We start from the raw sequence: 20,275 nt of genomic DNA, 5'->3' as shown, positions 1-20,275 counted from the left end.
GATAGCTTCCAGATGTCTCTTCCAATCCGAATTAATCTTAGTTGATCACAGAACAAGAAATGTTCAGAAGCAGGAGCGCTGATTAAATTAGCAGTACCCTCTGCTCCCGTATCTCTGTCAGCAAGAAATCTTTTTGTTGCTGAGTTTGATAGGAACGGTTGGACTCGATGATCCGGTGGGTCTCTTCCAACCTGGTTATTCTGTGATTCTGTGAGTCCTTCATATGTTTGTTGCCTTGATCTGTACTGAAGCATTTTGGTAGGAATGGTTGGACTCGATGATCCCATGGGTCTCTTCCAACCTGGTTATTCTGTGATTCTATGATTAAACTCCGTCCTGAGGTGCGGTGATATTACTGTCAATACATCTCCAAATGGAAGACACCTGGAGAGGGGTATAGGTGAAAAGCCTTCTGACTTTTTTCTCCCCTTTGCTTTTTTTTTTTTTAAAACAATTAATTAGAAGAGAAGAAAACTATGCAACAGGAGGATTCTGATGAGGAAGACAAGATTCAACATACTGTAAGATCATCTTCTGTACATGCTCAGAGGCTTCCTGTGTTTCCAGGGATGGACCACTCTGTTCTCAAGGTGAGCACAGGGAGAACGCAACCAATGAGTCAGACCGGTTCAGCAGCTCAAATTTCTCTCTAGAAATAGAACCAGGACGTTTTGCAGATGTGTCATTGTGTGTTGTTTGAGGGGGTGGGTGTGATATGTAGACAAACTTTGTGGTGATGTTCTTCACTTTTAACTGTTGGCGAGAGATATTAAATGATCTGGAAAAAAAATTAGCTTTGCAATAGCAAACATGCTTTCAGAACCATGTGGTTTATACAGAGCCCTTTCACTGTATTCAGGCAGAGATTGTTTTTATCAGTCTGAGTTGTTTGGTTTGCATTCCAAAAGTCTGAGTGCTGCCTTGAAAACGAGCTTTCTTCTTTATTTTTTAGGCCCAGCTGCGGAAAAGACAGGTGTCTGAGAGTGCTGGGGATATGAGTTCTGCTCAGCTCGTCAAATCCCCTAAACCGCAGCCTGGAACTCCTGGCAGCAGAGTGCTGCCCTCCAGCGTAGAGAAGGAGGACAGGTGAGAGGCTTCTACCAGTCCCAGGAAGATACTCGTACTCGTTTGGGTGGGGAAAAAATAAATAATACAAATAGACATCCCAAGGTTGTATGGAAATGGTGTATGACTATTTGTTTCTGCAATGAGTTGTTACAATTAAGGAATAAAGAGTGGTTTTTTCTGTGTCTTAGGTCAGAAGAAAAGTCTCCTCAGTGGCTGAAGGAGCTGAAATCAAAGAAGAGACAGAGCCATTATGAGAATCAGGTTTGAAAAGGTACCTCTTGAGAAAATGAGAGGCTTTGCTAAGCGAACATACGCAGTGATTAAAATAAGTGTTTCCTTACAGAGTTGTTATACTGACACACTAAGCATAAATATTAAAGCAGACTTACTCTGAAAGGTCTACCCAGGAGTGTAAAGTAATTCTGTGTGGGGCAGAGCATAGGAGTGAAGTTTTCATTCAGAGTGATGCAGTTTCACTGCTTCTCTGCAGATAATTTTATTGTAACCACACTCAGTCTGTTTGTGCTGCCTCTTCATAGTGCTTCCATCAAGCAAGAGCATTGAATAACAGGCTTGCACGCCAGTTTGTAAACCTTGGTATGTGCTGTTTCAGGAGTGCTCTGGGCAGCTCTTGGGTGTTTACCACATTAAACAGGATGAGACCAAGGTGACACTACGAGAGCAACATGCAGTTGTGGGAACTTTCCCGTTACAGACACCGAGAGGGCTCTGACCGCTTTCTTGAGCGTGTCATATCACTACTTCAATTGCTTCTGTTTTCTCTTTCCAGATAGCGATTCTAACTAGATGAAGATAAAGAAGTTTAACAGAAGCCTTAACTCATCTGAACCTAAACTTCACACGTCATGTTGCTGCTGTTTGCTTCCTGCCTCAACTGCTATGTGCATGGTGCCTTCCTGTTTTGTGGAGAAAGCTGCTTAATATTCATAGTCAAATACAAAGCTGTATCTATCCAGAGATGGGCGGGCGGTCGCTTCGGGCCTGCCCGGAAGGAGTTAGCGTCTCAGAAAGTCTTGGAAGATTGTAATGTTTGATCTAGGAGTGCTGCGCACCAGGAAAGTCCCCTCGCTGTTGAACAAAGCCTGCACTTTGACGTAGGTGTCCAGCACCGCAGAACTGTGACTTTGAGTAGGCACGTTGGGTGTAAGGCTGGGCTTTGTGTTTGTTTATGAAAATAACAATTTTAATCGAATTTATCTTTTTTTTTTTTGTTTTTGGTGGAAAAAAATAGTGAGCTCTTGTTTAGAATGAAGTTTGTGGAAGGTGAGAGTGAAAGAACAAATGATGTTTACTGCCATACTGCAAAAGGAAACTTGATTATTTTTTTGTAAGATGTATTTTTGATTGGCTTATATTTACATGTTTTCTGCTGACCGAGCAGATGAAGATAATTTTTAGATGAACAAAATGTTAATTTTTGTCACTCTTGAAATGGTATATTCTGTGTTTTGTCAGCATGTGGAATAATCGCTTCATTGGAATGTCTTTCCTAAAAAGGATCAAGCAATAATGTCAACCAGTTCTCTTTAAAAAAAAAAAATACATGTAAATACTGTTTTTATAACAAAAAAGTAAGGGAAGAGGGAGGATGTTACACTCATATCAGGGTTCCAGTTAATAATTGTTGAATGTCACTTTAATAGCAGTTTGGACAGTCCCACTTCATTATTTGTTAATCTGTAAATACCAGGTTTAAGTTCTTATTTTTATGCTGATTGTGGGATAACCTAAATGTGATCTTCAGTTTCATTTACTCTTCTTTTGGTAAGACCAATGTTATTCTAGCGGTATAGATATCTCATGCATAACACGGGTGTGGTGAATATCACTAATATCTCAAATATGTTAATCTTTGAATACAGAATCTGAAATATCAACCAAGATGTCCATTTTAAGACACACTTTATTCTCTCCCCAAATAAGTGCTCTTTTCAGTAAACCTTTAACAATGTAGCCCAGCGAGGGAGGTTTTCGTGTGGCGTCAGTATTTCTCTCAACTCGACCGAGCAAGCAGCATCGTGGATGGTGGGAGCCCTGGTGCCTCCTGCAGCCGCGGGGTCAGGCAGACCTGGAGCCAGAGCAGATGCTGCTCCTCACGTTGCACTTCTCGTGTCCTGCTGATGGGCTTCTCTAATATTAAAGATTAAGCACCAGCACTTGAACTCATTTTCCTTTTTTTTTTTTTTATAATCAGCGTTTCGGAAAGCTTGATTTCCGTGGGGTTACCACCATGCCTGGTCTGCTGTCTATCAAGCTTGTAGCTGCCAAATCCATGTGCCAATTCTTCTCATGGAGGAGTCACAGATGAGGTGATTTTTAGTCCCAGTCTGCTCGTAGGAGATAACAGCAGTATGTCAGGAGGCAAGTCCCATATGTGCATCTCTCTCTCCCGGATTTAGTTCCGATAGCAGCTCCCTGTTCTTAGTGGCGATGGAATGAATATGTTTTTCTTACATAAAAAAGTCCTTACTTGCTTCTTTGCCCTATTTCCCATCAGAGCTGTTGCCACTGTTAGTTTTGCAGCCCCTTCTGCTGCTGTTCACCCAAGAAATCACTTTAAGAAATGATCACCCAAGATTTCTGCTGAGCATTTCATCCCATGTGGCTTTTAACCCTGGGTGGGAGATGGACCTCTGTGTGGGTGCGGCTGAGACCAGACTGTTAAGGAACTCCTCTTAGCTGATTTCACAATTTTGCACATATTATCCTCTTCCCTTTCCTTTAGATGATGGTGGAAAAGGCGACTCTTAAAATAAGCTTTGCGTCTGTGTCCTTTGGGGTTGGTTTATGGCAGCACTGAAGGTGTGTGATCGATCGTACACCACGTGTGACACACAAGTGTCTTGTGTGACTTTGGCCAGCCTGGAGCTGCAGCATTTGTAGGTTTAAGAGAAGAACGATGATTGCTTTTCCTCCTCAGATGACGTGGGGCTTACTTTAAACAGTGTCTAGAAATCAGGTAAGTTCCCCCCGCTGACGAGAATATTTACACAGGCTTGATTTTCGAGTTCAGCCGGTCGACAGTGTTGCCTTGCCAAGAGTTGGAGGATTTACTGGTTCTTGGTCTAATAAAGGAAGGTCAGAAACTCCATACTGGCAGTGTTTGCTCTGCGTTTGAGGAAACTGAGGGGATTAATACTAGGTTTCCACAAAGCCCTTTGAATGTGTCTGCATTTCCACATCTGCTTGGACAATGCACTGAAACTTACTGTATTTAGTAGTTTAACCTACTACTGAGAAATGTTTGATGCTTAAATGTCTAATTAAAAAGAATCTTTAGAATGGTGTTGAATGGGAAAGTGGTTTTTTCTGCTCTATCATTTCTTTGTTGTACGTGGATTTGACCATCGATTTCCTTCTCTTCAGGTTATCGCTATGTAATAAAAGATCTATAAATATGTTATTACTACTTAAATGATAGAACATACTGTAATACATTTTATACAATTCTATTTTCGTGCCAAATAATGCTTGTTGAATTTTTTTGTGCTTTTACTTTTGTTGCCACCTTTGGGGTTTTTGCTGAGAACAGGAGATGGGAGGGAGCTCCTGGCTTTGGCATTTTGTTCAGGTATGCTTTTTGATAACTACTGGCACCTGCCTGAGAGCAGTTTTCAGCCCTTGTCCTAACAGTATCCCAAGTGTCACAAATGCGATGGAGATGCTGGCACCCCCTGAGGAGTGCAGTGTCCTCATTCCTTCCCTTAGAGCTGCTTGGCTGCTTTTTCTTGCTTAAAAACCTACATCAGTAGAGTAACAGCTTTTAAAACTGAGAGTATGTAGTTTGTAGTGTTTAGAAATCCTTCATTTTGGATTGCACTTCTCTCGTTACCAGAACTCCTCCCTCTGGTTTAGTTTGTCACTTGGAGATGGATGCTGCCCTTCTGTGTCTTTTTATTTAGGAAAGAAGGTTTTGCTGTGAGGGTGGGGAGGCCCTGGCCCAGGTTGCCCAGAGCAGGGGTGGCTGCTCCATCCCTGGAGGGGTTCAGGGTCAGGTTGGATGGGGCTTGGAGCCCCTGATCCATGGGAGGTGTCCCCGCCCATGGCAGGGGTGGGACTTGCTGAGCTTTGAGGTCCCTTCCAACCCAAACCATTCAGTGACTATTGAAATCCCCAGTTATGAATTTCTTCCATTTGATTCTTCTGTTTGCGAATCACTTCTTTAAAGTCTGTGTAATTTCGAGCCCTTTACTTTGAGTAGCTGTTCAGAGCTTTCCTGCTTTGGTTTTATTTCCTGCACAGCAAGAGGCAACGTGTCTGTCCTTCAGCCCTTGAGGTCTGACAATGTGGCCCTATAGGAATTGACCCCCACGCTTTCCTGCCCCACAGAAGCTTTTCACCCTATTACTTGTTTGCAAACAGTTGTTGCCAAACTGTGAAATGCACTGTGTCAGACTGACAAACGCAGACTGTTCGACTGTTTCACCTGGCGCAGCAGCAGTTTCTAACCTTTAGTACTTGTGCAAACACTGAAATGTGTCTCCTCTCCGAGGAATTAACCCAAGGCTGTGGGTGGATGCTGAGGCATTGGACGGAGAGCTGATAGACTGCAATAGCTCAGTGGGGATCAGGGCAGTGCCAAGACAAATGTCATATAAACAGTTTTAAATACGATGCTTTAAAAGTCTGCGCCCCGGCAAAAGGCACTTCTGCCTCTCCCTGTACTATGAAAAGTGTTGCTGGCACTGCAGTGTAATTGCCCTTGGTGTCTTCATGTGGGGGAAGCAAGAGCATCCTTATGACATGGATAACTTCATTGCGGGGAGCCAGAGGAACTGTATCTCCAGCACTCCTGGGGTCCCAACCCGGACAGGCTGTGTACGTGGCACCCCAGCTGCGCTCAGAGGGGTCACCAGAACGGACCTGGCTGCCTCTGGTCTGGGAGAAATTGTCAAGGCAGTTGAGTTTGGTATTTCCACACATGCTGGGGTGGGAGGGATTTCATGATCACTTACTGCAGATACCGAACTCTGAGTAGTAAAGCCGCGCTCTCTCCTGGGATGGCTTGTTTTGCTGGGAGGTGGGGAGTTCCAGTTCTGGAATCCTCAACATAAGAAGGAGATGGAGCTGTTGGAATGGGTCCAGAGGAGGCTGCAAGGATGATGAGGGGGCTGGAGCACCTCCCAGATGAGGACAGGCTGAGAGGGTTGGGGTTGTTCAGCCTGGAGAAGAGAAGGCTCTGAGGAGGCCTTAGAGCAGCTTCCAGTACCTGAAGGAGCTCCAGGAAAGCTGGGGAGGGACTGTTCACAAAGGCTGTGGTGTCACCATAGCTGTGCTCGCCTGAAGAAGATGCTGTCGGTCAGAGATCATCTTCATCCTCCCGAAGGATGCTTGCACAAGCCTGTGGTGTAGGTGCAGCTGCAGCCCCCCGGGTCCTGAAGGGTGAGTACCAGAGCTGGACATCTCCTACCTGGAGGCCCCCAAATTGGAATGTTGTAAAGGAAAAGCAAATGTTTGTTTTCTTATCAACTCAGCTTTGCACTCATGAGAGCTCTCGGTGGCTTTTCCTACATCATCAGATGAATTAATGGAAAAACCAATAAGCCATTAGACCTTGTCTCTCCTTCTCTTCCCATGGGATTGGAGAAGCAGGAGAAATATGGTCTAATGGCTTACAGATTTTTCTTTCTGCATTAATGTGATATTAAGCTGTTTTAAAATGTTTTTATGTATAGATAACGTGTTTATATCATTTCACATAGCCTTACAGAACACGTGAATATGGGTCACGCTAAATAGTGTCATAGGAAATACTTTGTACAGCTTCCTAAGGAATAAAGACGTTCTGGCTGTGTGTATTATGCTGTGCAGTTACGATGCAAGTAGATATTAAGAAAAATACCCCCTATTTTCTAACAGTATAAGCATTTCTCAAAGGGATTTAAGAGGCTGACAGCAAAAGGAAATTGAGTTCTGTTAGGGAGACAAATCACTGAGATCTAGTGCCCCTTCTGTCATGTTTCTGCAATTGCCTTATCAATGTGAGTTTGGGAAAGGAAGATCCATGGGCGCTGCAGCCCCTGCCGAGCCCAGGGGTGAAGAGGACGCTGGCCAGGAACGGGCTGGTAAGAGAAACTCAAAGCTGTTGAAAACAGATGCTGTGTTTTTGGTAAGAGAGACAAATCAATCCATTCTGTGCTCTCCTTCGAGTCCTCCTGTCCGGAAACGCTTTCATATTTTACATCCAAGCAGTTCTGTATTCAAAGAAAAGATGAAAGTGTGAAAAGGAACTGGGATAGAAACGGGCTCTATCAAACCACCCTCCATGCTGGGGTCTCTGTAGGTACAAAATCTCATTTGACCAGTGACAACAAGTGCTGTTGAGCTGCCGGGGTGGGGATGAAGAGCCATGAGCAGCTCCAGTGCGGGGTGTGATACAGCAAATCGCAGCACAGAGCCCCCTCCGGGTGCTGGTGTGGAGCAATTCTCCAGCTATCTGCCCTATCTGCCCAGGTATTTTTGATCTTTAAGGTCCCTTCCAACCCAAACTATTCTATGATTCTATGGGCAGCCTGATCTAGTGGGATGTCCCTACCCATGGCAGGAGGTTTGGAACTAGATGATCTTTAAGATCCCCTCCAACCCAAATTATTCTATGATTCTAAGTTCACCCATCCTGGCCAAGTAGAGTAACTTTTTGGCAATTTTGGTAAATATTTCATGTGTAGTTCCTGGTTTCAGGGCGAGACGCACTCAGAGCAGATAGAAAATCCTGCAGGAACAGAATGAAATGTGTATATGTGGAATGTAGCTTAGTGTTAAGAGGGAGTCGAGGCCACCACCAGCAAAGTAAAAAGCTCTCAGCTTGGCATCTGGTGCAGAAGGATGGTGTTTCCCCCGCTTGGGTACACACTTTGCTTGTAAAGATGGATGAACCCATCTACTTGGCTCCCAAAAGATCCTGTTGGTTTCCCTGAGCCCAGAGCAGTGTGGATGCAGGTGCTGAATAGGCAGCGTAGGGAGATGAACTGAGGTGTAAACAAGGTGATGGAGATGATGCCTCCTGGTAAGGGTCAAAGCTGGAGTGAGAACCCAAATCTCAAGTGCCAGCCTTGCTCTCTTGCCGTGCTACCTGCCGCATCCAGCTCCCCCACTGAGCTTCCAGCAGAGCTCCCAGGAGCTGATGCCGACCCCGTGTCTCGTCTTGTGTTTGAGCCCAAACAAGCTGTAAATATTTAGCGTGGTTTTTTTTCGCTTTGCGCTGTGCTTGGTTTCTAGGCTGAACTCCCCCTGTTAACTGCTGATGGGAGAGTTTTCCAGAGAAACTGGCAAGAAGCAGCGTGAACGTGCTGATGTGAGTTTTGACGTTAATCTTCTGTAAAGCGAGTGGCACATTTTTAAGGGCAGCCGGGAGAAATCTGAATAACGTTTCCATGGCGCGCTGCGAGCCCGCGCTATTGAGATGAAATCTCATGGATGGAATTCAGTAGACACAGCTGCTGTATCAGCGTCCAAATAATGTGCTGTTCTGTTCAGAAGCAACCCATAAATAGCAGGGCCGCCCGCGCCGGCCGGCAGAGCGGAACCACGCCGGGAGAGGTAGCGGTGGCACTGCTTGGACTGGAAGGGGCTTTAAAAAAGAATTAGCATGTCTGCGTGGAGGTCTTGCTATAGTGACTGTTTTGCTAATGCTTGTCGAGAAGTGATGCTACAGGGTTTTGATTAAGGATGCCAGTCAAACTCCAGTTCTTTTATTCATCTCCGATGAAGCTCTCGGCAACCCTCTGTGTTAGCGTAGCGAGAGCAGATGGGGGAGGCGTGTTTGGATGGGGTTTCCTATTCGAGTAGGAACGTTGTGAGATGTTCCTGGACAGCAAGGAGGAGGCTCTCGCTGCTGTCCCACCAGCCAACGTGGCTGCAGCAGCTCCAGCTGCCAGGTCTGATCCCCCTGGGGACGCTGGGCTGTGGGAGCAAGGGAGAGCAGCCAGCCTTTACGTTAGCGGGGAAAGATGTCGGCGGCTGGAAGCCGAAACCTGGCAAATTCCCGATGGAAACAAAGCGTGGGCTTTTAGACAGGAGTTTGAGCAACTGGGTGAGCTGCCCAGGGTCAGAGAGGGATCCTGTGCCGCTTGAAATGTTGCTTGGTTCAGTTAGGGGCTCTCTGACCCCACGGTGATGCTGGGGTGAGGATACGGGGCCCGTGGGCAGGAGGGAGAGGAGGACGGGTAGTGGAATGCTTCCTTCTAGCCCGGACATCCCTGAGGATTTACAGCTGCCCTATTAAGTTTTGCTACCTGTTGCCATGCCAGCTTCATCTTTTTTTGTTTTAGCAATCACTTTAAAGGCCGATTCTCTTCCAACCTGGTGATTCTATGATTCTAGGACAGTGACGCTGTGTTAACCTCCGACCGTTTGGGTTTTCCAGGCACGATGACGGAGCAGCAAAGTCCCCCCGAGCAGATGGCGACTGGGGAGGGTGCTGGTGAGCAAGGTGGCAATTACAAGGTATACTGGGGGCAACTGGTTGCGGCCGGACTCCGTGGCGTTCTGTCGGTCACCGTGTGTTGCAGTGTGCGAGGCCGGTACCGGTGTCAGAGCTCTGCAAGTTATCCTGGGGAAGCAAGCGGCTCTCCCGGAGCAGCAGGACGTTGGTGTCCGTGCTCCGTTCCCTCTGCTCAATCTGCTCCTCGCCCGCTGAGCTGCACGGGGCTGCAGGCTGGGAGGTTTCGGCTGCGGGATTTGCTGCTGCCTGGCAGGAGGAGACGCTGCTCGCTGCGTTTATAGCTGCCAAGTACTTGCCTGCTGCTCTGGGATGCAGCCGCGCAGCGTTTTAAGCTGGGAGATAAATTATCCCATCACGGCTCGGATCGGCTGTAGGTTTGAGCAGTGGAATTCCTTGTGCATTTTTTTTTAAGCTGTAATTCTTGCGCTCGTAGGTTGGGCAGAGGGAAATGAGCTGCAGGTATGGCAATAGCTGCAGGTATGGCATTAGCTGCAGACTTTCCCACAGCTTGGGAAGCTGGGCACAGCCTCTCCTGGTGGGGAACGCTGGAGGTGGGAGCAGAGCCTGCAAAGTGGGTAAAGAGGTGCTGGGAGCTTGGGCTGCTGATGGCTTTGGGGTGGAAAGAAGTTCCTGGGTGTCACGTCTGTCCCTTCATACCCCCCATGACGTGGTGTCTGTTCTGGGGTTTCAGCTGGGACCCCTCTGAGGCAGGGTCTGGGGGTGCTTGGCCACAGGGGTGTGCAGCCTGGCTGCTCTGCAGACCCCACTGGTCCCTGCGAGCGCTGTGTCCGGCCGCTGGTGCTGGCTCGAACTCATCCTGCAGCTCAGCACCAAAGCCCTGCCAGGAGCAGGAGGTCCTGGGGAGGCGTTGTGGTCTCTGCACCAGGCAGAGTTTAGAGGAAAACGCCAAAAAATGAGCTTGTTTCAGGCTGGGGCATGGGAATGAACGTATCTAGAGGGAGCAGTGAGAAGGAAAGGAGGAGCTGTGACCAGGCTGCAGGTAGGAGACCACAGCCCCCAGCCCTGGAGATCTCTTAGCACAAACCCTCTGTGTTTTTAATGCTGTATTTGAGCTGGTCAACTTGTTTCCAGCCTGTCACAGATGAAATATCAGCCTGTGTTTTACAGAGCGAGCATCTTTGGCCAATACCTGGCTATGGAGTGAAGCCTGGGAGCCACGCACGAAGCAGGATCTGGCTTTGCTGTGGGAGAGAAGTGATGTTGGCATGGGTGGAGGGGACACAGCTGGAGCACTTTGCTGCTTGTGTTTGCCAAGGGGGGGATCCTGCAGCGGCGCAGGACTCTCTCTCCCCAGAGTGGCTTCAGCAGCAGCCAACGGCATCTCTCCGTGATTTAGATCACCATCTACGAGCTGGAGAACTTCCAGGGGAAGAAATGCGAGCTGACGGAGGAGCTCCCCAACATCATCGAGAAAGACCTGGAGAAGGTGGGCTCCATCCAGGTGGAGGCTGGCCCGTAAGTCCAGGGTGCAGAAGGTTTACAAGCCCTGGTGTGGGGGGTCTCAGTGAGAGCATCTCCTGCCTTCTGCTCCCAGGGAGCAGCCGCTCTGCCTCGTGCTGGGGTGCTGGTCCCCGCGGGGGTGGCTGTGCCGTCCCCGACTCCCTGGTCCCGCAGGTGGCTGGGCTTTGAGCGGCAAGGCTTCGCCGGGGAGCAGTTTGTGCTGGAGAAGGGGGACTACCCGCGCTGGGACTCCTGGTCCAACAGCCACAGCAGTGACAGCCTGATGTCCATCCGCCCCCTCCAGATCGTGAGTAGCGAGCGGTTCTGCTGCAGGGTCTGCGTCCCCACGGACAAGCAGCGCGGTGGGAGCGATGGGTGGGTCGGGGAGGGGGTGTTAGGGATGTTCAGGGCAGCCCCTGAGCTTTTCTTCCCTCCAGGACAGCCCTGACCACAAGATCCACCTCTTTGAGAACGCGGGCTACACAGGGAGGAAGATGGAGATCGTGGATGATGATGTCCCCAGCCTCTGGGCCCATGGCTTCCAGGACCGCGTGGCCAGCGTCAGGGCCTTGAACGGAACGTAAGGATGCTCTGACAAGGTCCCATCGTCTGTCACGGTGGGGTGGTGGCTGGATGCCTGGCACAGCCCCTCCAGCAGGGCAGGGCAGCTGCCCCCAGGGTGCCGCTCACGCCCATCGTGTCCCTTGCCACCTTCCCCTGGCCCGCAGGCAACAATGAGGACCAGGGCAGCATCCCTGGTGCTGCGTGATGTCTCCTTGTCCTCTCCCCAAGAGCAGGACACTACTGTGGGAGCGGTGGAGTCCACAAGCTGTGGTCCATTCCCTGCTCTGGGCTCTCCGCTGCCTCCCAGCGCGATGACGGCTCTGCCCCCACAGCCTTGTTTTGGCAGTGACGCTCGGTGCCAGCGGAGCTGTGGCCCTGGGCAGCGCTGCAGGGCATCGTGTGGCTGTGGGGAGCAGAGTCCCCGGCGCTGTCTCGGCTCCTGGCTGGCGTGGGGCTGCTGCCCTCCCGCTCTACCTGGAGAGGATGCCGCTGAGCATCACCTCCATCCCTTGCAGGTGGGTGGGCTACGAGTACCCCGGGTACCGGGGCCGCCAGCACGTCTTCGAGAAGGGCGAGTACCGCCACTGGAACGAGTGGGATGCCAACCAGCCCCTCATCCAGTCCGTGCGCCGCGTGCGGGACCAGCAGTGGCACCAGCGGGGCTCCTTCGAGAACAGCTGAGGGGTGCCCCAGCCCCACGCTGCCCCGGGGGCTGCCTGACACGATGCCACCGGCTGACGCTGTGACCTTGGTGTTTATTTTGTGCAAAAACTTCAATAAACTCTGAGCTGGAGGCTGCCAGGGGCCTGCCTGGTGCGGGGATGGGGTTGGGGTGATGCTCGGGGGGTCTGCGGGGATGCTGGGTGGTGGATGGAAGCCGTGGTGGTGCCCCCAACACCTCCTGGGCAGAGCAGAGCAGAAATAGGGAAAGAGCGAGTATTTGCAGCGTTACATAAAGGCTGTAGCTTTCCAAAAATAACCCCCAGCCGTGCTGTGTTGTGGTGCTGGCATGACCAGAGTGGTGCTGGGGTGAGCTCTGTGCTGGGACAGCCCACAGTGGTCTCGGAGCACTTGCTAAGAGCTCTTCTTGTGGCTCTGCCCCTCCTCACAGTATCTGTCTGGGCTTGGGGAGCTCTGCTGGTGGCTCCTTTCCCACTTTCCCCAGCCCTGCCTGCTTCGCTGCAGGAGGGGATCCAGCCCAAAGGATTCTCTGGGGGATCCTGGGGGCACAGGAGTGATGGGGATGTCGTGAACAGCCGTGCCAGGTCTTGTGCACCCCAAAGGACATGGGATGAGGGATGCGAGTGCCCCCAGCACCCTGCAGGGCCCTCAGCCCTGCTTCAGGGAAGCTTCCCACTAACACCCAGGGTTGCTGCTGCCTGGGGAGCCTCTCTGAGAGAGAGTTTTGGTGGCAAAGGTTGGGGTTAAAGAGCCCCAGGACGTGGGCAGGGAGCTGGGTGTCCCAGCGGTGATGAACTCAGCCGTGCGGGGTTGTGCACGGTGGCCACACCAGGGACCCCTGGGGCTGGTGGCGGAGATGGGAGAGAGGATTGAGGCCACCTGAGAGCTTTGTCCTGCTCACTGAACAGCTGCTCCAGAGATTTTCTTCTCTTTGGGTCTGGGTTTGCAGCCATCAAAGCCCTGAGCAGCACAAGGTGTGGGGCGGCATCGCCGCTGCCCAGGGCTGAGCCTGGCAGAGCCCAGGGGAGGGAATCGCGGCCGCGCCAAGCGCCGTGTCTGCTGCTCACGGGGCCGTGCGAGGGGCTGGGTTGTGCCGGACACTGGAACCAGGGAAGGTTTAGCGGGATCCTGGGTCAGGGAACCCTGAGAATTAGCCTGGGAGAGGGGGAGGGCAGGGGCTGGATCCTTCTGCGGTGCCGCAGCAGAGGGCACGGGAGCGGAGAAGGATGGTAGGAGAGCCGAGAGTGTTGTAGGCGCTTGCTAACAAACCTCACTGGACAGACTCCTTTGTGTCACGGTGGGATTTCTCGTGACGCCGTGTGTGGCTCTCCTGGGAGTGTCTGAACGTGCTGAGGGGTGGTGGGGGCTGAAGCACATCTCTGAGTGTGAGTCCAGAGGAGGCCACGAAAATGATGTGAGGGCTGGAGCATCTCCCTTATGAGGACAGGCTGAGAGAGTTGGGGTTGTTCAGCCTGGAGAAGAGAAGGCTGCGGGGAGACCTTAGAGCAGCTTCCAGTGCTGAAAGGGGCTGCAGGAAAGCTGGGGATGGGCTCTGGATTGGGGAGGGCAGGGAAAGGATGAAGGGGAATGGTTTTCTTTTGAAAGAAGGGAGATTGAGATGAGATCTTAGGAAGAAATGTTTTGCTGTGAGGGCGGGGAGGCCCTGGCCCAGGCTGCCCAGAGCAGGGGTGGCTGCTCCATCGCTGGAGGGGTTCAAGGCCAGGTTGGATGGGGCTTGGAGCCCCTGATCCCGTGGGAGGTGTCCCTGCCCATGGCAGGGGTGGGACTGGATGGGCTTTGAGGTCCCTCCCGATCCAAACCATTCCATGATGTTCTGTGGGACCCTCGAGGAACGTGCGCAGAACAGAGCTGGCGTGGGCAACGTTAACCCTGGGTGACACTTTCTGGGTGACAAGGTGTGTCTTGCTTCTCCAGGGGCTGAGAGGGGCTGTGGGTGCTGTACAGCCCCTAAGGAGCCTGGTGGCTGTGTTGTCACACCCCTGCCCCCACCAGGCAACCCAGTTTGCCACAGCCAGAATCAACCCCCAGCCCTGACATCCCATTCTGGGTCAGCCGGCAGCGAGACGCCAGCAAAGGGGTTTTGCTGCTGCCCATGACCCTCAGCCCATCCTGGGTGGTGCCGCCTGCCCCAGGCACAGCTCGGCTCTGGGGACGCGTCCTGGGCTGCGAGCACCTGCTGCTGCCTTTGGATTGGCCCTGGTAGGATGGAGGGGATGCCCTGTGGGGCTGCGATGCTTCTTAGAGACCCTAGGAGGGTGGGAGATATTTTTAAGCTGAAAGAGGGGACGTTGAGGTGAGATACCAGGAAGAAATGTTTTGCTGTGGGGATGAGGAGGCCCCTGGCCCAGGCTGCCCAGAGCAGGGGTGGCTGCTCCATCCCTGGAGGGGTTCAAGGCCAGGTTGGATGGGGCTTGGAGCCCCTGATCCAGTGGGAGGTGTCCCTGCTCATGGCAGGGGTGGGACTGGCTGGGCTTTGAGGTCCCTTCCAACCCAAACCATTCTGTGATATTGGAGGATGAGCCCGACCCCTGGCTCTCGGGCGTCCCTGCATCCCGAGCTGGCTTTTCTCTAAGGATGCTGCCTGAGCGGTGCCTCCCTGCCTGCACCCCCAGGGCCGGATCCTGCCCCTGCCCAGCCCCAGAGCCCAGGATCTGCGGTGGGAAGGGGCTCCTGAGGTGCCCAGCAGCCCGCGGGGTCCCGTGCGGCGGCGCTGGCTGCGGGGCGCGGGCGCTCCCTGGCTGGGGACGCAAATGGGCAAAGCCAGACGCTTACCAGTTATTTGAAGGCTTGTTTTATCATGCGCGGAAAGAGCCAACTTCAGCAGTTTTTGGTGGTTCCAGCGATGGGGCGGCTCGCTGGTTTGTTGGTGGGATAAAGTCTCTGGCTCCAAAACTCCTGAAGCAGGGCTGTCGGGCGCTTTGTTTGCAAGGGCCGAGCTGGGTCTTGGCATGTTTTTGGCTGATGCATGCAAACTCCAAATCTCCTTGCTAACAAACCCAACAAAGCGGGCGACGCGAATGTGAAAGCTAATGAAATAACTCCCCGACTTGGTGTTTGGGGAGACAAAGGCTGCGGCCGATCAGCTGACCTTGGTTTTCATTGGGTTTTAATCCAGGATTCTCGCTTTGACTCATGCTTTAACTATTTTGTAAATAGTTTTGGCACTATTCTTCTGCGGCTCGGTATAAATTCCACCTCTCGTCCCCAGCCCTTCACTGGCTCAAGCGGGTACTGGTATAACGGGTAAGACTTTTCTATCTATTGCCCTCTTTTTTTGTCCTTGCCTCCTCCCGCAGCAGCAGGCAGAGGTGCGGTGGTGGCAGTGGGATGCAGGCACACAGGGATGAGCCCCGGGGACAGCCTTGTCTCTGCAGCCCAAACCAGGTGGCCAGCTCAGTATCGCTGCCCAGCCATGGTTCCCTTTTTGTTTTATTGAGAATGAGCTGTTTTCAATTGTTTTGGAGCCTGCTTAGCCACTGAGGGTCCTGCTGGGCTTGAGGATGAGGGTCCTTCGTAGTGAGAGCTGTGCCAGGACCCTGCACGTGCACACACATGGCCAGGGCGGGCGATGGGAGCCCCACTGCTTCTCCCTAGCAGCTTCCTCTGGTACCTGGGACACAGACTCCTCAGCTGTCCCTTGCCTGGCCACAGGGGCTGGACACTGCTGGGAATGACTTGGAAATGCCCTGGGCTCGTGATCCCCATCCTTTGGGCTGGAGACCCTTGGCAGGTCCAGTCATGGGTGATGTTGTGCTGGAAGCGCTGCCTGGGCTCCTCCGTGAGCCTGGGGAGGTTTGTGCTGCTGAGCAGTCCTGAAGGTGACTGGTCCTTGCAAAATGAGTCTGGTTGTGCCCTGCAGTGAGCCTGGCAGCCCAGGCAGCCAGCAACCAAGTGCCGAGTGGGCTGTGGGGTACAGACGGGGGCACAGGAATGGGGCCCACGAGCACAATCCCAGGAGTGCCCTCGGTGGCAGCTTTCAACCTTCTGAGTTTTCTTCCCAAGGCAGTGGACAACCCAGCTTATGATGGCTTCCGAGCACCAAATGCCAGCCTCCAAGCAGCAGCAAGCCAGCTCCAAGGTCAGTGTGTGGCTTCTCCTTGGGTTTGCAGTGAGACCGGGGCACGCTCAGCCTCGCTGAGGACCAAAATCTGCTCCCTGGGATGTCCTGGGGTCCTGGCTGGGCTGGGAGCAGCAGAACAGCAGGTGCTGAGCATCACCAGCTGCCGTGCTGAGCTGTTTGCAGATGGACAAGGGGATGGGGAGTGAGGTAGGAGATGCACGGGATTTTGCTGGCGTTTGTGGTCCTGGTGCAGGTTGGGTGGGTGCGTACAGATCGACTCCTAATCTCCCACCACCCCTGCAGACGCAGCAGTTCTGCTGATCCATGTGCTGAGCTGGCAGCGCTGAGTCCCGGGACCTCCCCGGGGTGTGCTGGGTGCCTGGCTTGCTCGCTGTGTCCCGCTGGCCGCTGTGATGCTCCAGCCAGAGCCTGGGCTGCTTGAAGCCTGGTGTGAGTGCAGGCATCATTCTGCAAGCAGCACCAGGGGGCTGGGCTGGTGCTGGCAGGAGCTTTCAGACATCCTGGAGTAAGATCTGCGTGCTCAGAGTCATGGAAATGTTCATTCTTGCTTGCAGTCTGGTTAAAATCCATGGACATGCAGGTTTTGGGGGGCCACCAAGAGGTGTGGGCTGCAGCAGACGTGGGGCTGAGCTGGTGGCTGGGGACAGTGCGTCCCCATCACTTGCAGGGACCAGCTCTGAGGCTCCTGCTCTCTTCTAGATTGCCATCTTCGAGCAGGAGAACTTCCAGGGCCGCTGCCATGAGCTCAGCGGTGCCTGCCCCAACCTGAAGGAAGCCGGTGTGGACAAAGTGGGCTCCATCCTCGTGCATTCTGGACCGTATGTGGCAGGGGCACTGGGGGCTGCTGTGGTGCCTGGGAGGGAGGCAGGGGCAGGGATGTGGAGGGGGGGTCACCCCGCTGCTGGCACCTGAGCTGCACCCCAGGTTTCACACAGCTGATGCTGTTGTGCTGCTTCCCCACCCCACCCTGGTGGGGGCTTGCGGTGAGGAGGGTGTGCTGGGGTCCCCTGGTGTTCCCCAGCCCTGCTCAGCAGGAGGGGAGCTGGAGGCATATGGACATGGTTTGGGGTGTTTTACCCCAGTTTGATGCCTTTCCTTTTGGTCCCTGGGCAGATGGGATGGCATCTTCGGCAGCGCCTGGTGCTGCTGGTGGCACCTCCTCTCCCCATCCACCCACTGACCTCTGCTTGTGTGCTTGGAGAGGGGCTGTGATCCCAGGTGGGGGGCGATGGGGAACCCCCGCAAAGCACCTGGGGAATCTCCAGGATGAGTTTCTTGCCTATACGCTGCACCCAGGAACAACAGGGCAGCTGTGGAGCATCCTGGCAGGAGCACAGACTCATCTGGGACATGGGCAATCTTATCTTTCTGTGGGTCCCCAGGGACCAAAGGTGGGTGGCCACCACCTTGCAGCATCCACGGCAGCATCTCCTGTGGTGTGGGTGCCAGCAGAGCCTCAGGACTCCATGCGCTGGACCAAGGAAACGCTCTGCAGGCAGAGCTGCCCTCTCCCACCCTGGCACCGCTGCCAGCACCTCACCAGGCACCACCCCGCGGGTTTCCAGCTTCCACCAGGGAGCAGAGGGGCTTTTGCTCTGCCAGGGGGCACAGCCTGAGGGCGTTTGCTAGGATTGGTACCCAGGTGCCTGTCCCTGCGCCTCTCCCCGGTCTGAAGCTCATCCCCTGCTCTCTTCCAGCTGGGTGGGCTACGAGCAGGCAAGCTGCAAAGGGGAGCAGTTTGTGTTTGAGAAGGGGGAGTACCCCCGCTGGGACTCCTGGACCAACAGCCGGAGAAGCGACAGCATCACTTCCCTGAGACCCATCAAAGTGGTGAGAGCACCCAGACAGCCACTACCCACCCGCCAGACCAAGGTCTGCAGCCAGAAGGCTTCCCCAGTCTTCCCCCGCCCTCCCCGGCACCGCGGGCGCAGGGGCACCCCCTCCTGCGCACCCTCGCCCCAGCCCAGGGGGGCGGAGGGCGTGCGGGGACGGGGGCAGTGGCAGGTGACCCCAGAGCAGAGGACGTCTGCTGGTAAGTCTGGCGAGCGCCAGTGCGGGTGCCGGCTCTCTGAGCTGGAAGGAGGGATGCGGAGCACCCCTGGCACCGCTGGGAACGGTGGCACGCGGTGCCAACCCCTCGCCTTGGTTCCCCCCCCCAGCCCTGGGCTCTGCGCCCCCCGTCCAGCCTCGGGTGCCGGCGGCTGCTGATGCCCCCCGATTTCTGCTGTTCCCCGCTGCAGGACAGCCAGGAGCACAAGATCGTGCTGTACGAGAACCCCAGCTTCACTGGCAAGAAGATCGAAATCATCGATGACGACGTGCCCAGCTTCCACGCGCACGGCTACCAGGAGAAGGTCTCATCCGTGCGGGTGCAGAGCGGCACGTGAGTACCAGGGGTTGGTGGGACCCGGGTGATGCTGGAGCATCGCGGGGCTGAGCCGCCCTGGCTGTGCCGTGTGTCCCACCCGCTGGGCCAGGTGACGATGCGTGACACCCGTGCTTGCCTCGCCAGGTGGGTGGGATACCAGTACCCTGGCTACAGGGGATACCAGTACCTGTTTGAAAAGGGGGACTACAAAGACAGCTCAGATTTCGGCGCTCAGCACCCCCAGATCCAGTCGGTCAGGCGCATCCGGGACATGCAGTGGCACCAGCGCGGCGCTTACCACCCCACCAACTAGAGCCCCCAGCCCGTGCCGGGGTGCAGGGAGCGGAGCAAGCTTTCCCTCGGCCACCACTGTCCCCCCATGGCCTTGCCTCCCGCCTCCCTCTGTGTGATGCTCGCCGCTGCCGAAGCAACTGAATAAAGCTTGGAGTTTCAAAGCCCTGACTTCAGCCCCTTCATTCCTGGGGGGTGCGGAGGGACCCCACCGGCGGGGCACTCACCCTGGCCCCATGCTCCCAGGCAGGGAGAGGGGGGCCCATTGCTGCATCCCCAATCCTTCTGGTACCACCTGCATCCCCAATCCTTCTGGTACCACCTGCATCCCCAATTCTTCTGGTACCACCTGCATCCCATCTGCCTTCTGGCTGCCCTCCCGGTGCCAGCGCTGCGTTCGGGAGGGAGATGAGCTGAGTGCTCAGCAGGAGCTGCTCATCTCCTCAAATTCTGGTGCCCTGGGGAAGGGTCCAGCCAGACCGCGATGGCTGCAAGGCTCAGCCCTTCTGGGAGGCTCTGCCAAGGGCCATCAGCTCCTCTGCAGCCACACGTCCTGATGCACAAGTGTCCCCAAAGTGCTGTGGTGCCAGGGTGGACGCACCGAGGGCTGGAGGCGTTTACCCTCCCGGCTAGGCTGCCTCCAAGCTAAATTATTGCTTTAATTATTAAGCATAATAAGCTTTAACTAGCAATAATGCTTTAATCTAGCATTAATAATGTTAAATAGTGCTTTAGCTACTTGCATGGTAAGTCGAGCAGCTGCCAAGTGCTGGCTCCCGCGGAGGAACTACAGCCTCATCGTGCTTGGCTGTGCTCAGCGGGACAGTGACACTGGCCACGCTTAATGGGATGGTGGCACCATCCTCCCAGCTCCACGGCTCTGCTGGGGCTTGGTGCAGCAGCAGAGGTGCTGCAGAGGCTACTGAGCCAGCCGTGTCCCCTCTGCCGGCAGGGTGTGACCGTGGCAGGGGCTGCGTCCCTGCAGCTTGGTGATGTGGGGTGTTGGGGGGCACGCGGGGCTGGGGGCTGCAGCCCTGCAGCTGGATGGATGCATCGGTAGAGGGGATCACTTCCCAGCTCCGGTGATGAGCACCTTTGGGATGCTCTGGCCACCCCCACACCAGCACCCACCATACTCCTCTCTCGGAGCTTCTTGGCTGCAGTGTTTTGGTGTGGAAACCCAGGAATCGCGGGGAGATGGAGGCTGCTGAGTCCTCCTCTCCATCAGCTCTCGTGCGCAACCACCCTGGCGGATGGCGTTTTGCCCCCCAAATCC

The 20,275-nt window shown here is 54.0% G+C and overlaps 3 protein-coding genes across 11 annotated transcripts in view; all 3 read left to right on the top strand.

Annotated features, from left to right (window-relative positions):
• Positions 1 to 3,251, top strand: part of KIAA1671 (KIAA1671 ortholog) — a 52,939-nt gene extending 49,688 nt beyond the window's left edge. For all 4 annotated transcript variants that reach the window (XM_069871157.1, XM_069871159.1, XM_069871158.1 and 1 more), the window contains 4 exons: positions 463 to 590; positions 953 to 1,086; positions 1,257 to 1,339; positions 1,859 to 3,251. In XM_069871157.1, coding sequence (XP_069727258.1) covers positions 463 to 590; positions 953 to 1,086; positions 1,257 to 1,335 — 341 coding nt within the window. In that variant the 3' untranslated portion in view covers positions 1,336 to 1,339; positions 1,859 to 3,251. The remainder of the gene's footprint in view (positions 1 to 462; positions 591 to 952; positions 1,087 to 1,256; positions 1,340 to 1,858) is intronic.
• Positions 3,252 to 3,281: 30 nt separating this feature from the next.
• Positions 3,282 to 12,347, top strand: CRYBB3 (crystallin beta B3). Of its 4 annotated transcripts, XM_069871166.1 has the most exons (7): positions 7,476 to 7,542; positions 8,308 to 8,383; positions 9,455 to 9,534; positions 10,890 to 11,008; positions 11,168 to 11,300; positions 11,431 to 11,573; positions 12,073 to 12,347. In XM_069871166.1, the coding sequence occupies exons 3-7, from the start codon at positions 9,460 to 9,462 to the stop codon at positions 12,236 to 12,238; spliced, it is 636 nt and encodes a 211-aa protein (XP_069727267.1). In that variant the 5' UTR covers positions 7,476 to 7,542; positions 8,308 to 8,383; positions 9,455 to 9,459; the 3' UTR covers positions 12,239 to 12,347. The 4 variants fall into 4 exon arrangements, with proteins under 4 accessions (XP_069727268.1, XP_069727269.1, XP_069727267.1 ...); XM_069871167.1 differs by lacking the exons at positions 7,476 to 7,542; positions 8,308 to 8,383 and adding an exon at positions 3,282 to 3,398; XM_069871168.1 differs by lacking the exons at positions 7,476 to 7,542; positions 8,308 to 8,383 and adding an exon at positions 6,427 to 6,471.
• A 2,694-nt stretch (positions 12,348 to 15,041) lies between these two features.
• CRYBB2 (crystallin beta B2) lies at positions 15,042 to 19,139 on the top strand. 3 transcript variants are annotated; one of them, XM_069871162.1, is made up of 6 exons: positions 15,042 to 15,502; positions 16,262 to 16,337; positions 17,040 to 17,158; positions 18,038 to 18,212; positions 18,581 to 18,723; positions 18,853 to 19,139. In XM_069871162.1, the coding sequence occupies exons 1-6, from the start codon at positions 15,225 to 15,227 to the stop codon at positions 19,019 to 19,021; spliced, it is 960 nt and encodes a 319-aa protein (XP_069727263.1). In that variant the 5' UTR covers positions 15,042 to 15,224; the 3' UTR covers positions 19,022 to 19,139. The 3 variants fall into 3 exon arrangements, with proteins under 3 accessions (XP_069727263.1, XP_069727264.1, XP_069727265.1); XM_069871163.1 differs by having other exon boundaries at positions 15,090 to 15,502; positions 18,038 to 18,170; XM_069871164.1 differs by having other exon boundaries at positions 15,483 to 15,502; positions 16,266 to 16,337.
• The last annotated feature ends 1,136 nt before the right edge of the window (positions 19,140 to 20,275 follow it).

Source organism: Phaenicophaeus curvirostris, chromosome 17 (assembly GCF_032191515.1).
Source record: "Phaenicophaeus curvirostris isolate KB17595 chromosome 17, BPBGC_Pcur_1.0, whole genome shotgun sequence".
NCBI lineage: Eukaryota > Metazoa > Chordata > Aves > Cuculiformes > Cuculidae > Phaenicophaeus > Phaenicophaeus curvirostris.
The sequence above is the reverse complement of the archived record's forward strand: the minus strand, read 5'-3'. Positions and strand labels throughout refer to the sequence as shown.